Below are 13,723 nucleotides of genomic sequence, written 5' to 3'. Positions count from 1 at the left end.
CTTTTATCTTCTTTCCTTGTTTACCTGTATGGGGAAGGTGGATAAGATTGAAAAAATAAATCCCAGTCATTTGCTAATTACTTTCTCATATTTTGTGGGCACTGACAGCCTCCCACTCCAGGAGCATGGATGAAAGGGGACAGACTGCTGGAGAATGGTGGTTTATATATCACTATTAAAATCAAAGCTCAAAGGAACAATCTGCCTGCTTACAGGTAGCTTATGAAATGGTTCCTGTTGTAGAGCAAGTCACAAGCCAGAGAGAGAAATATAAAAGGTATCACCTGCTGTAATTCAAACAAGACCGGATTTTTTAATCTCTACGTTACCTTCACTCTCTGTGTCACTTTCGATTTGTCCATCAATCTCTATTCCAGCTGCAAGACAAAGAACAAAGAGTAATTGCATTTGTTGCTGGGATTTACACGCGCAATGCTTTACACAGCTAGTCCTGCCGTGCCAGCTGAGCTTGGCAGAATACCCCTTATTGATTACACATTATATTCTTTTCCTACAGTGACACTCTTAGTATTTACTTTAGTTTGGCAAATTGACAAAGGTTCCCTGCGTGAGCAAACCAAAATTGCACCATCTTTGAGAGATGCAAAGCGATGTGCTTGGAAAGTCATGAGACGTTTTCTCAAGTACTTGGCAGCATCCAAACTGACACGATCTCGTAGCGATACCAACCATCCTCCATGATGACCTGCAAAGCACATTTCTTTTTCTTCCCCATGACAGCCTTCCCGTCTTTTGCACTGACACTGTAGTTGCTGTGCTGTGCTCGCACACCCCAATCATACACAGGTTACTCTCTCTTCCATTGCCTATGTCCTTGTCTCCTTGCAGACAGATGGGCACGTCCAGCCGCTGGTGACCTCCTGGTTGCAAGCCATGTGGGCAGGGAGAGGCAAGGAAAACCCGGGCTCTGCCTCAGCCCACCCAAACACTTTCCCTTTGGCTCCCTTCTCCCTGTGAAAAAGCACCTGTTGGCATTACATTGCATTTCATTATTTAAACATGAAGGAAAGCCCTTTGGTGGGTACTTGGTGGTATCGTATGAAACACAGACACAAGTCACGTCTGGTTCTGACATAAGCATGTGGCTGGAGGCTTTGAAAGGATCAATTTTCTTAATGCCATATTCTTTACTGACCTGCGTCAATCTTTGTAACCCTGTTAAGTCATTCTCCTGCACCTTATTAAAGCTCTCAGTGTGATGCCCCTTGGGGCATGGCTGTGGGTCACCTTTTGTCCTCCATGTGTGTCCTCTGCAGGGGACTCATGAGCTAATAGATGCAGCAAGGAGTCAGGAGTCAGAACACCAGGATCTCTCTCTCTTTTGCTCCTCTGTTCCGTGTGACCTTTGCATACTCATTGCACTTGCTGGTAAAATAGGATAGATTTTCCTTCTAGGTGCTCTGAGGCTTAATTAATTAATGCGAGACCCTCATTCAGAAGGTCCTTTAGTACCGCAAAGGATTGTGTTGCATGCTGCAGCTTGCAGTCTTTCGATGGGCCAAGGATAAGTTTGTCTGAGCAATCTCTGGTGTAAAACCTGCAGCATCTGCCCCAGCTGTAGCTTTCTTAGGGAGCCGGGGCATCCCCAGCACAGGGTTTTGGGTGTTGCGGGTTGCACAGGAACAGTTTCCGAAGAGGAAAGCTTACCCTCTGGCCATCATTGAAATCGGCTGCGGACCCCTGTCTTGTGCCAGCATCCCTTGGGGAACCTGGCATGGTGACAGTATGCACAGATTTATTTTTTTTTCCCCAAGTGTTGGCTTTTGTCTGAGCAATCTCTGGTGTAAAACCTGCAGCATCTGCCCCAGCTGGAGCTTTCTTAGGGAGCCGGGGCATCCCTAGCACAGGGTTTTGGGTGTTGCGAGTTGCACAGGAACAGTTTCCGAAGAGGAAAGCTTACCCTCTGGCCATCATTGAAATCGGCTGCGGACCCCTGTCTTGTGCCAGCATCCCTTGGGGAACCTGGCATGGTGACAGTATGCACACATTTTTGGTTTTTTTTTCCCCAGTGTTGGCCGGGAGAGTGTTAATTCTCCCCCCTCCCCTCCCAAAACGAGGAATGTTGTGGAGATCAACTTGAGGCTGCTGCCACCATCGACTCTTGCAGGTGACTCCTGCTCTGGGTCAGGTGCATCAGCCTAAATGGGAGACTCTCTGCTTCTTTTTCAATGCTGAATTTTGATGCAAAGGCACCTTTCATGTATTTTAAGCCCAATCCCATGGGTTGTTTGATCTGTATTTGACTTTAGCTCAGTTCATCTGAGCTAAATACATAATGTATGGTATATGCCTATACATTATTAACAACTCTAACCCTGCAAGTTCGTTACACAGGGCATTTTCGCTGTGTGGTCCCCACACCAGTGGATCTGACTGGGACTGAAGACAGCAGTAGTGGCCTTTGAAGGTCTTCGCAGTCGACAAGCTTCACCTATAGCCCTATGTGTCAATGTGGTAGGTTGAAAAGTTGTTCCAAATGTGATCACTACGTCATTGCATTAATACTGCTCCAGGCAAAACAGAGCAATTCACAGATGCTGGAGGTGACTGGAATGGATATTCTGCAGCCTACTTCAGTTGCCTCAAGCCTCAGCCCTAAGCATCTCTTTCTCAGAGCATTTAAAGATTTCATTTTCCTTGTTAAATGAAAGCCAGCTTTCTGGAGAATCAGGTGGCAAGAGGCAAAAAGGGTCATCACACCTCTGCAGTACCATGCTCAGTGCTAGCACTGTTTCTGCTTCAGAACACCCTTCTTCTCCACCAAGGCACACTCAGATGGTGTTTGCACGCTCAGGGTATGCTCGTGTGAGTGTCTCATCACCAAAGGTATGCAAGATATTTCAGGAAGGAGTGAGTTGAGTGTCCTGGTTTCTGCCCTACCGCATGGTCAGTAATTCACCCATCAGCTACACTGTACCTGGGCCAGCCACAGGCTCCAGACCTCTTTGTGCCACTCGGCACACCCAGGGGTACCGAGTACGTGATGTCGAAAAGTGATGGGAACTGCAGATTCATTTTGCTGCAGTTTGCTGCGTCTTTGAGACCCGTGTACCCCTTCCTGAGAAATACTCTGTCTGCCAGAACGGCAGCTCGTGGGATGCCAACCTACCAAATAGTGCGTCCGGGTTAAACCTCTGCCTCCAGCTCTGAGCCAAAACGCCCATCCTGTGACTTTACAACCTGCACTCTGGTTCGTGGAGGTGGTGGCGGCAAGGTTGTGATGTTCTTACACTTTCAAATATAAGTTAACCCGGACAAACTTGCACTTTCATGGGCATACCCATCCTGTGACTTTACAACCTGCACTCTGGTTCGTGGAGGTGGCGGCGGCAAGGTTGTGATGTTACACTTTCAAATATAAGTTAACCCTGACAAACCTGCACTTTCATGGGCAGGGATCACCATCTTTCACACCACCAGCTTGGTTGGACTTCGCCACATGGGGAGGAGGGAAGTGCAGAATGGCTGGCAGTTATTTCCTAATGATGAGGGTCATTAAGGTGGCTGCCCAAGTGCTTACCCTTAAGGAAAAACCCCTACATTACCTTTCAGACTTGGCCTCTGGTACAACAAAGCGCTTTGTTTATGGTCTGCTGCTCCCTTCGCCTTAGAACCTCCAGATCAGCATAAACAAAATAACCCACCCCAGCTGCTGCCATCTTCCTCCTCTGGACGTGAGGTTCTATCTGTGGCTGGTGTGCAGCCACACAAGGATGATGAGAAACTTTTTGTCCTTTGTGGCACATGCCCTCGATGGGAGAGGCAGAGCCACCATCATGTTGAAGTGGACCAGGCAGCGCCAGAGGGTGGGATGCAGAAGACAGTCTGGGCTGGAGAGCCTCCAGGAGCAGGGATCAGTGCAACGAAGTGGTGTCATGCAAGCTGAGACCAAGAAAAAGTGCAGCATGGTTAGGCCAAACCACAGACTTGCCAGCTTTGTTTGCCTGTTGTGATTTTGGTCAGTGCTTGGAGATCTGTTATTTTCCCCCAGAATCAGGCTGGTGGAGATCTCGCTGTACCTCTGAGCTGGTTTTGCATTTGTAGTGCATTTCAGGTGGGCTGGACTCTGAAGACTGTTAGTCAAAAAGAGAAAGTTTAAAGAGAAGCATATAGGTATTTATATGCAACACTGAAATATTACAGAAAAAGATTAAGGGGAGGCGTTCTATAAAATGCTGTATTTGAAGTCCCAATCTAGTTGAAGATATCCCTGCTCATTGCAGGGGAGTTGAACTAGATGACTTTTGAAGGTCCCTTCCAACCAAAACTATTCTATGTTTCTAAGTAAGAAAAATACACTTCATTCGTGTCCTTTTGACACCCATCTTTCTTTGAAGGTAGAAGGTGCTTAGTTAAAAGAAACGCATACAAAACCTTTGTAACAACCCCCAAGGATGGCAGGCCTGGGAGAGCAATGGGACATCTGTGCTGAGAGAAGAGGTAGCACATGAGGACTCTCCATGTCTCCGCATGTGCATCAGAGAGATGACAGATCCCAAAATAGCTCCGTGTAGGGCTGACCTGAGCTTCCATAGCTGTACAACGGGGAAATGCTGCCATTCTTCAGCCACCGAGCGTGCTGCCGTCCTCAGCTTATGAGCCTGATTTTCCTAAGAGGATAAAGTGTCTTGCAGGGTTTATGATTTCTTAGGATTATGGATCGGGGGGGGGGAATTAATGGATTAGTTTTTTACCTTGAGTTATTCCACACAAGGTATGAATAAGTAATGCGCGACCATGACTCCAGCTATTGCTTATGTAAATGTCAGACTTTGTATGCAGAATGTGAGCAATTTGTGAAGTTGTAGTGCTGATTTTTTTTGTCCTACGCTATTTAGCTTGTCTTCTCACATTGGTGACTAGCACTATATAATTTGGCAGTTTTGAGTTTTAACATACGGGGACGTTGGGCTTCTCACACACCTCCAAGTGTTAAATAAAAAGCAGTTGTGTTATGGAGAGAGGGTAACTGAATCCTAGGAGCACACACAACATGCTTCTAAATGCTTAATGAGCTAGTGTTTCTCCCTTCCTTGCTTTCTGATTAACATAGGTCTTTAGCTAATTAATCCACGGATTACATTTATTCAATATTCATCTCATCTATAAGTAATCTTTACTTGAGAAGATTTTTCGATAGCAGCAATAATACCTGATCTGTGTGTGGATATTTTGACGAGGTCCTAAACCTTTCAAACTGCTGGAGCCAACTCTAATGATCCATCTGAGACAGACATTTAAAAGTTAGAGATCCCAACACTGACTCAGTTCTGCCTGACTGTTTAAGAAAACTACATTGAAAAAAAAAATAAATTAAAAAATCATATTTTCCAGAGTCTCTCAGGCATGCTTCATAAAACTGGATTCAGCTCAGCTGTGATCCAATCTGGCTTGTGACCAAAATCTGGGGTTTACTATGCAAAAAAAGATTTCTGACTAAGTCATGGAAATCCAGCATGGGCTACATATTAACCTGAGCACATAGGTACGCAGAGGTGATCCGTGCCCTCATGTAATCTCTGCAATGCTGTAGTGTTTCTCTGTGCTTTGGTACGAGGGTCTGCAGTGACCTCTGGCAGAGCAGCATGGAAACACTCAGAATGTGAGGACTCGTCAGCAGTGCTCACGGCGAACAGGTGGGTGGAGGGCGTCATTAATTTAACATAATCTGGCAAAGAAATTTCTCAGCTTTTTTTTCATTCTCTGAAAAGAATCCTCTGGCTCCCACACAGAGCAGTGGGTCTGCACTATGGCTGGGTAAGTAGGATGGTGCCAAATACCCATCTGATGCTGCTCGTGCAGCATGGGCATTAGTTATTTTTAAGGACGATGAAGTCCCACTGGAAGAAATTGTGCGAGACTAATCTCACGCTCGGGATGCTCGACTCGGTGCCTTGCCAGCTCGTGCTCTGCCCATGGAAATAACCTTTATCTGAATAATCCCACCCCAGGGTGGGGAGCACGAGGTCCTCAGAGGCTGAGCCATTGCTTTTTTAATTTCTTGCTTGTTGTTATTTCATAGGGTTCTCTCTTTAGCTTTCCCTCACCTCGCGCCTCAAGGCACAGCTGGGAGTTTCCTGGGAAGGAGCGCAACAAGCTCTGTACATGCTGTTAGTCTGTGTTCTCTGTGTTTTGAATGATTACTGCCAGAGGGCTGCTAATTCAGGTGGCCTGTCAGGAAGAATTAAACCAAAAAAAAAGGAGGAGGGTGTGCACTGGCAGGTCATGGAGCTGTGCCAGCTTGGAGAGATGTCTTTGAATATCAGATCAATCATAGGATACAGCCCCTCCATCTTCCGTTACTTCTTATCATGTAGAAGCTGGTAATAAATCATTATTTTTAAATTTTTTTAAGACTGATTATTATATGGCCCAGCTGTATGAAAGAAGAGCGCTCCTTCAGCAGCAGCTTTATGGGAAACGCTGCTGTTATTTAGACCCCAGGGCAAAACACAAGCCCTTGTCTGCCAGCTCACAGCCATCTTCACCGGCTCCGTGTCACCTCCATGGTGAGGGAAGGGAGAGCATTTCTGGAGGATGACATCCTTCCTGTGAATGATGGGCTGGAGAAACAGGAAGGGAAGACAAGCAGGTGGCTGCCAGGCCTTCATGGCAGAGCGATGGAAGGGGTTGGTGATGCTCCATGCAGCTGAGGTGAGCGAGCCCAGCTGCGGTGCAATGGGACCTCCCTCTTGTGGCAGCCACTTTGCACAGCAAATTGCTCCGTTTCAGCAGATTTACCCTCTCTTCTGGCAGAGGCAACAAACATGGTAAAGGAATGGGGGCTTGCACTGGCTGAAACTGGTATTTATATTTTTCCCTCACACTGTATCTGCTTTCTCTCTCATTACTGACTCAGCATAGGTTTCTTTAGCATGTGATTCAGAAAGAATTCTGGTGTGGTAGACCAGACCGGTACTGAGTTATAATAATAAATTTAACAAATGTCCTTTTTATGCTTGCCATAACCCCCATGACTGTTTCTAGAGAGCATTTGTAAAGCACCACTGTATTTCACATGCTGGTGACTCCAGTGGTGCCAGATCTGTTGTGTTAAGAGAAGATGCTCACTGTGCTCACCTCTGGGCTTCACGACTCTTGTGGGTTAGGGGTCTGGAGAAGAAGTCTTGTGAGGAGAGGCTGAGGGAGCTGGAGGTGTTGAGCCTGGAGAAAAGGAGGCTGAGGGGAGACCTCCTTGCTCTCTCCAACTCCCTGAAAGGAGGGTGTAGCCAGGGGGGTTGGTCTCTTCTCCCAAGTCCCAGGTGATGGGACAAGAGGAAATGGCCTCAAGTTGCCCCAGGGGAGGTTCAGATTGGAGATTAGGAGAAATGTTTCCACGGAAAGGGTTATTGCACATTGGCCTGGGCTGCCCAGGGCAGTGGTTGAGGCACCATCCTGTAGGTATTTAAAAGCCGGGTTGACCTAGTGCTCAGAGACATGGTTTAGTGATGGGTTTTATCAGGGTTAGGTTGATGGTTGGACTAGATGATCTTACAAGTCCCTTCCAACCTAGATGATTCTATGCTTCACTGCAAGGCACTCTGCAGGGGGAACACTTGTGTCAGTAGCATCTTTTCACTCCAGACGACTTTCCATAGGAGGTGTGAGTGCTTTTGGGAAAACTGGGGAAAAATCTGGTTGAGGATAGCAATGGAAATGTTTCCCAAAAGTATCACCGGAGAGGGCTCATCAGAGCAGATTTATGGTTTCTGTGACTTTCTCTGGATTCAAACCTTTCAGTTTTTCAGGAAAGGTCGTGGTACAGCTCCTCAGCCTCAAAGCCCTCCCCTCCTCTATGCCGCTGGGTGCTAAGGTGGAGAGTGCTGGATGGGAGATAGATGCCCAGAGAGATAGGTGCTAAACGTTTTCTAGCATGCTAATCAGCCAAGATTTCATACTTCAGCTTCATCTGAATGGTGACCAAAAGCAGCATGCCAGCTCTGGCTGTAACCAGCACCCCAGCTTCACCAGGGCACCACTGGGGCTGGCACCAGCATAAATAACCAGTGCTGAGAAGGGCACAGTACTTAGGGATAATTTTCTTAGGGTGCACAGCAAAGGAAATCCATGATGAATTTTTGCCTTCTGTTTTCTCTCCTCTCTGGTTGCTGCCACCTTTCCTGTTTTTATTTTTTTCCTACCTGTCTGGATGGGGAACGCAGAATGGATTTTGGGTTTTGTTGTTGCTTTTCTCTTCTAATTGCATTGACCTGTTCCTGAGGCCATTTGTTAGCAGATGCTTATTGACAGTGTCGCTACACCGTCACACTTTTAGCTTAATAACGTGCCTTCTGTTTGTAGCTGCTTGTTATGACTGCAGAACTCCCATCAAAACCAATATTAACTTGCTTTAGCCATTGAAGAGTGAGAAAGAGCAATCTGTTTGTGTTTATTAAGACCAAATGGTCTTAATAGTCCTAAGCAACCTCGTCTGAGCTCGGCTTTGAGCAGAGGGTTGGATTAGAGACACCCTGAGGTGTCCCTTCATCCTGAAGAGTCTTATGATTACTGAAAAATATCACGCACTTGTGAGCTAATGGGAACTGTTCTGTAGGGCGTGAAGGAGGGGCTGTTTAGGCTATTTAATCTAGACTGGACAGTCTAAGCCTTTAGTTTGCTCTGGAGTTCTGAATCTCTCCTTCTCTTTGCAGAAAGGATGTTAGTGTTCTCTCTACATGACAGAGAGCAATGCTGATTGCACCTGCTGTTTCCAACCTGAACGCTATCCCTCTCTCCCCAAGCACCAGACTGTTTGTTTTCTTTGGCTTTATGGAATTTTAAAGAGCTTTCTCTGAACCTCATGCCTTTCTGCATGCGAAAGGGATTTGAAAGGCCTTCCTTTTGACCTGCTAAACTCAGTGTCCCTCTGGGGTTTGCCTAAGACTCAAGCTTTTATCTTGTTAACTTATGCTAAAATAGCTTCCATTGTGTGGTATGTTAAGTTAACACAATAATGCTGCTCATCTATTTTGTATTTCTATAGGGAAATATAAACAGAACTGTGTCCCAGGAGAAATGTAGTTTTATTCTTGTTTTGCTACAGGGAAACTGAGTCTGAAGGGTGTTAAGCCATGAGCTCAAAAAGGTCAGTGAAGGTCTTCAACTTTGGTCTTTTCATTCCCAGATTTGTGCTTTACCCATGTTGATTTGCAGTTTTTACTTCACATCTTTGGTTTCATGAGCCTGTCTTTCCATAAAGATTTTCATGGTGTGGCACACTTGAGTCTAATAGTGACATGTTGGCTTTACACAGCATTTCACCATTTCCATCATCTATTCCTTTTGATGCCACAGGCTGAATGAGAACACGTTCCTCCTGCTAGAGATTTCTAAGCAGGACCTAATTCCTCTTTTTATTAAATTGCAATCTCTTAACCCAGACGTTCATAACACCATTATTAAGATATTTCCCTGCTGAATGGGCCAGGATAAGAACGTGAACTGGGTAGAGTGAAAACTTCCTTTGGAAACAGCAATATAAACAGTCTCTGACCACGGCCAGAGAGGGATCTGGAAAAGCAAATGGATGCATTGTCTCATGCCAGGGCCAGGAGTGACACTGTCTGTTCCTGCCCCTGCTCCCAACACCTTTCTAGGGGCCAGCATCCTCAGTGGCAACAGCACTGACCAAAAGTAGATATTTTGATAGAGTGAGAAGAAAATGCAAGTGCCTCAGGCATGTTGTAGGTCTTTGCTGTATCCTGGGTGGATCGAGTGCAGGTGGAGATGACTACCAGCCAATGGATCCCTCGTTGTCTTTGGGCAGAGGGGGTATCTGAGGATCACTGCAGCTCAAACAGGTGATTGAGGAGGGCAAGATGGCCTTCTTGACAAAAGACTGGCTCTTGAAAGGGGACCCCTGAGGATGTGCAGGGCAGTTTAAGTGCAAACCCAGCCTGAGCCTGGGTTTGGAGCCTGCCCAAGGACTTTGCAAGCCCCTGTGCCCTTCCGGTCTGAATGCTAGTCCCAGCCAGCAGCCAAAATCACAGAGAGGGTTCAAAGCTCCTCCATGAGCCGCTGTGGAGATAGGCAGGGGCATGGAGACAGCAGGAGATGGAAGGCTCTACAGAGGGATTTGGACAGGTTGGCTCAGTGGGCCAAGACCAATGGGATGAGGTTCAACAAGGGCAAGTGCTGGGTCCTGCATTTCGATCACACCAACCCCCTGCAGCGCTACAGGCTGGGGGCAGAGCGTCTGGAGCTGCCTGGCAGAAAAGGACCTGGGGGTGTTGGTGGCCTGTGGGCTAAAGATGAGCCAGCAGTGTGCCCAGGTGGCCAAGAAGGCCCAAAGCATCCTGGCCTGTGTCAGGACCAGCGTGGCCAGCAGGAGTAGGGCAGTGATGGCGCCTCTGTACTGGGCACTGGTGAGGCCTCACCTCGAGGGCTGTGTTCAGTTCTGGGCCCCTCGCTACAGGAAGGACATTGAGGTGCTGGAGCGTGTCCAGAGGAGAGCCATCAAGCTGGTGAGGGGTCTGGAGAACAAGTCCTACGAGGAGAGGCTGAGGGAACTGGGCATGTTGGGTTTGGAGAAGAGGAGGCTGAGGGGGGACCTCATTGCCCTCTACAACTGCCTGAAAGGAGGTTGTACAGAGGTGGGTGTTGGCCTTTTCTCCCAAGGGAATAATGACAGGCCCAGAGGAAATGGTCTGAAGCTGGGGCAGGGGAAGTTTAGATTAGATATTGGGAAGAATTACTTCACTGAGAGAGTTGGTCAGGCACTGGAACAGCCTGCCCAGGGAGGTGGTGGAGTCACCATCCCTGAGGTATTTAAGAAATGTGTAGACGTGGCACTTCAGGGTGTGCTCTAGTGGCCGACATTGTTGGTTTGTGTCTGTTTGTGGGTGGGTGTGGTGTGGGGTTTTTTTTTTTTTTGTTTTTTTTGGGTTTCTTTTGTGTGGTTGGACTTGATAATCTCAAAGGTCCCTTCCAATCATGCATATTCTGTGAATATTCTGTGAATATTCTGTGATTCTATGGGCTCACTGATGCAAAGCTGGTGCTTAGGCTTGTGCTGCTGATACCACCAGAACATGGAGGCCTTGTAAAGGAGAATACCTTTTTCTTTTTTTTTTTTTCCTTTTCTTTTTCTGTTTCTTTAAAGTTGACATTGTGAACTTTTTGTAAAATACATTGCAATGAAAACAAGCATTTTGGAAATTTTTGTTCTGAAGATTTTTCCTTTTCTAAGGTAGTCACCATCTTAGTGGCTGGGACGCTTGTCTGGGGTTTGGGAAATCCAGGATGAGGGGCCTGCCCTGAATCGTGTGGATCTGGAGTTTACAGACAATTCTGGTACTTCTGTCCGAGGCAAGTGCCCTGATCCCTCGTCTGAGAGTTTTGGTTCCTCAATCTTGTGTTGCTTCTGCTGAGTGAACATGAACTGAATTAGACACAGACCTGTACACCTAGGAGGGGGGAGGTTGTCCAATGCAGGCAAACATGAGCCCAGGTGCCTGGAGTGCTTCGTCCACTTCTGTAGTCAGCAAGAGCTAAAAAACTTATATAGCATCGGTTTTATTGCAATTTCGAGAGTCTCTAAGGAGATGAGGGCTTTTTTTGTTGTTGGAAGAATTTCCTATGTGTTCAAAAAATTTGTGTCTCAAAGGTTGGGCTTGGGGTTGAGCAGGTGACCTGCATGCAGGCAAAATCAAGGACCTGCTATGAGTTAATCATAGGGTTTAATGGCTTACCTATGTTGTGTTAATCGCTTATTCCTCTGTTGCCTCCATTTCTACATTGAATTCAAAGTATCCTTTAAGTGTATTGGCTTAAAGAAGATCTACACCTAATGTTTCAGCAGACAGCAAGGTGATGTAAGTTGCTTTTATTTTGTTCATTTTATAAATATATGATGACTTATACAGCAGTAGTTAACCTTAGGAAAGCACCTCTGACATCAATGGAGCCATGCTGATTTACGCTGCCTAAAAATTTGGTCCACCATTTTGACAAACCTGTGCAAAACGGTGCTTTGTGCTCATGCTTAGAATCATAATCAGAATACCAGATTGGAAGGGACTGCAAGGATCATCTGGTCCAACCTTTCTTGACCAAAGCATGGTGTAGACACGACGGCCCGGCACCCTGTCCAGCCAAATCTTAAAAGTGTCCGATGTTGGGCAATCCACCACTTCCCTGGAGAGATTATTCCAATGGCTCATTGTTCTCTTTGTGGAAAAAATGTCCTCTGGTGTCCAATCAGAATCTCCTCAGGAGTAACTTGTACTGATTACCCCTCATCTTTTTGATTCCCTGTGAAAAGGGATAATCCATCTTCTTTAAAAGCCACCCTTTAAATACTGGGTCTGAGAAATATCTACCACAAAGCCTTTAATATTTGACACCGATGGCATTGCACTGTTCCAGTAAGTTTTCCCTTTTGACCCCTGCCTCACCCAGATGCTGCAAGTCGGTGCTGTATCGAGAATTTTTATATGACTTCTTGATACCACGTGGGTTTTATTACATTGTCAAGTAAAAGGAAGATTCTTGCTGCTTCTCAGTGAAAAGTGTTGAGCTCTATTACTGCACTCACTGATAACAACAAATTGGTAATTTACTGGGAATGAAATGTTGTTACTATAAAAAAATATAAATTATAAAAATTAGATTGCTCTGTCAAGAAATTCAGAGATTGAAGTGCCTATTTGAATAAATATATGCAGACCTAATGGATGCAAGACTATAAATGCAGAGGAGAAGGAATGATTACGGCAGTAGATTGGTGTAGTTATCAATCTATAAAAATCAAACAGCCAAGACATTTTAAAAGGAAAATCAGGATATCATTAACAGGAGAGTAAGATTTCAGACAAGATAAATGGAAGATAAAGTGTGATATTTACCAGCTAAAAGGAGGATGCTTATGTTCAAAACTTAAGGCCCCTCCAAAGTTGCTTGGACAGATTTATAGCTTTTTTAAGCATTTCTTGCTATGTGAGGGGCCCTCACAAGTCCCTACAGACCAAGTCCATCCTCTTCTTTACCTAGCAGAGTTCATCGCTGGGTTTATCACCAGCAGCAGCTCCCAGGATGGAGTTCAGGCTGTACCTCTTCACTCCTTTGAGTTTCTTACTAGCCTGACTCAGCTGGATCCATTTTTATTACTCCTTCTTGCAATTATGAGGAACACGAGCAAAGACAACTATTTCAAACAATATTAAAAACATCCTTATTTTTGATAGTTTTGTTCATACAAGGATTTAGCAGCATGATAAACATAATTTAGCAGAATGATTTCACGAACAAAAATTGCAAGAGGAAAAACCAGTAGAAGTTGAAAGCTGTATGAAATTAGAAAACTCTCCTGGATGATCTATAAAAGGACATTTTGAAAAGAATCTATTTTTAAATGTCAGCTTTGTGAAGGATATGGGGCAGGATGAAAAGGAGATTGCCTTGAGGAGACTGGACACCTGACTTTCAAAACATGTAATTGGTCACATTTAATAAAAAGGTAGCCAGTATATGTGTATATTTTTGTATCAACTAACACAAGACAAAGCTTTAATATATGTAAGACTGAAGAAAAAAAGGCCATTATATCCTAAGTCATGAGAGAAATGAGTAGAAGAAACCTCCCCTGGCAGGCAGTGACCCTTTCCCATCACAGGCAACTATACTGGTAACAAATTACAGGTTTTCAGTCCTCATACCAAAAAGAAATCTGTGCCACAAAAGCCCACGGCTCACAGTGTTGCAC

General features: G+C 45.5%; 2 protein-coding genes across 2 annotated transcripts in view; one reads left to right on the top strand and one right to left on the bottom strand.

Moving 5' to 3' along the window:
• The window catches only part of LOC106887808 (transmembrane channel-like protein 2), a 37,268-nt gene extending 36,532 nt beyond the window's left edge, over positions 1-736 (bottom strand). Inside the window, exons 1-2 of the mRNA XM_014941552.1 lie at positions 649-736; positions 330-377 (exon numbers count right to left, since the gene is read on the bottom strand). Of these exons, the coding sequence (XP_014797038.1) occupies positions 330-377; positions 649-736 (136 nt within the window). The remainder of the gene's footprint in view (positions 1-329; positions 378-648) is intronic.
• Positions 1-13,723, top strand: part of MYRIP (myosin VIIA and Rab interacting protein) — a 414,556-nt gene that overhangs the window by 44,116 nt on the left and 356,717 nt on the right. The window lies entirely within an intron of this gene.

The sequence above is a fragment of the Calidris pugnax genome, unplaced genomic scaffold (assembly GCF_001431845.1).
Source record: "Calidris pugnax isolate Ruff unplaced genomic scaffold, ASM143184v1 scaffold23, whole genome shotgun sequence".
NCBI classification, from domain to species: Eukaryota; Metazoa; Chordata; class Aves; order Charadriiformes; family Scolopacidae; genus Calidris; species Calidris pugnax.
This window is presented reverse-complemented; position numbering and strand designations above follow the sequence as displayed.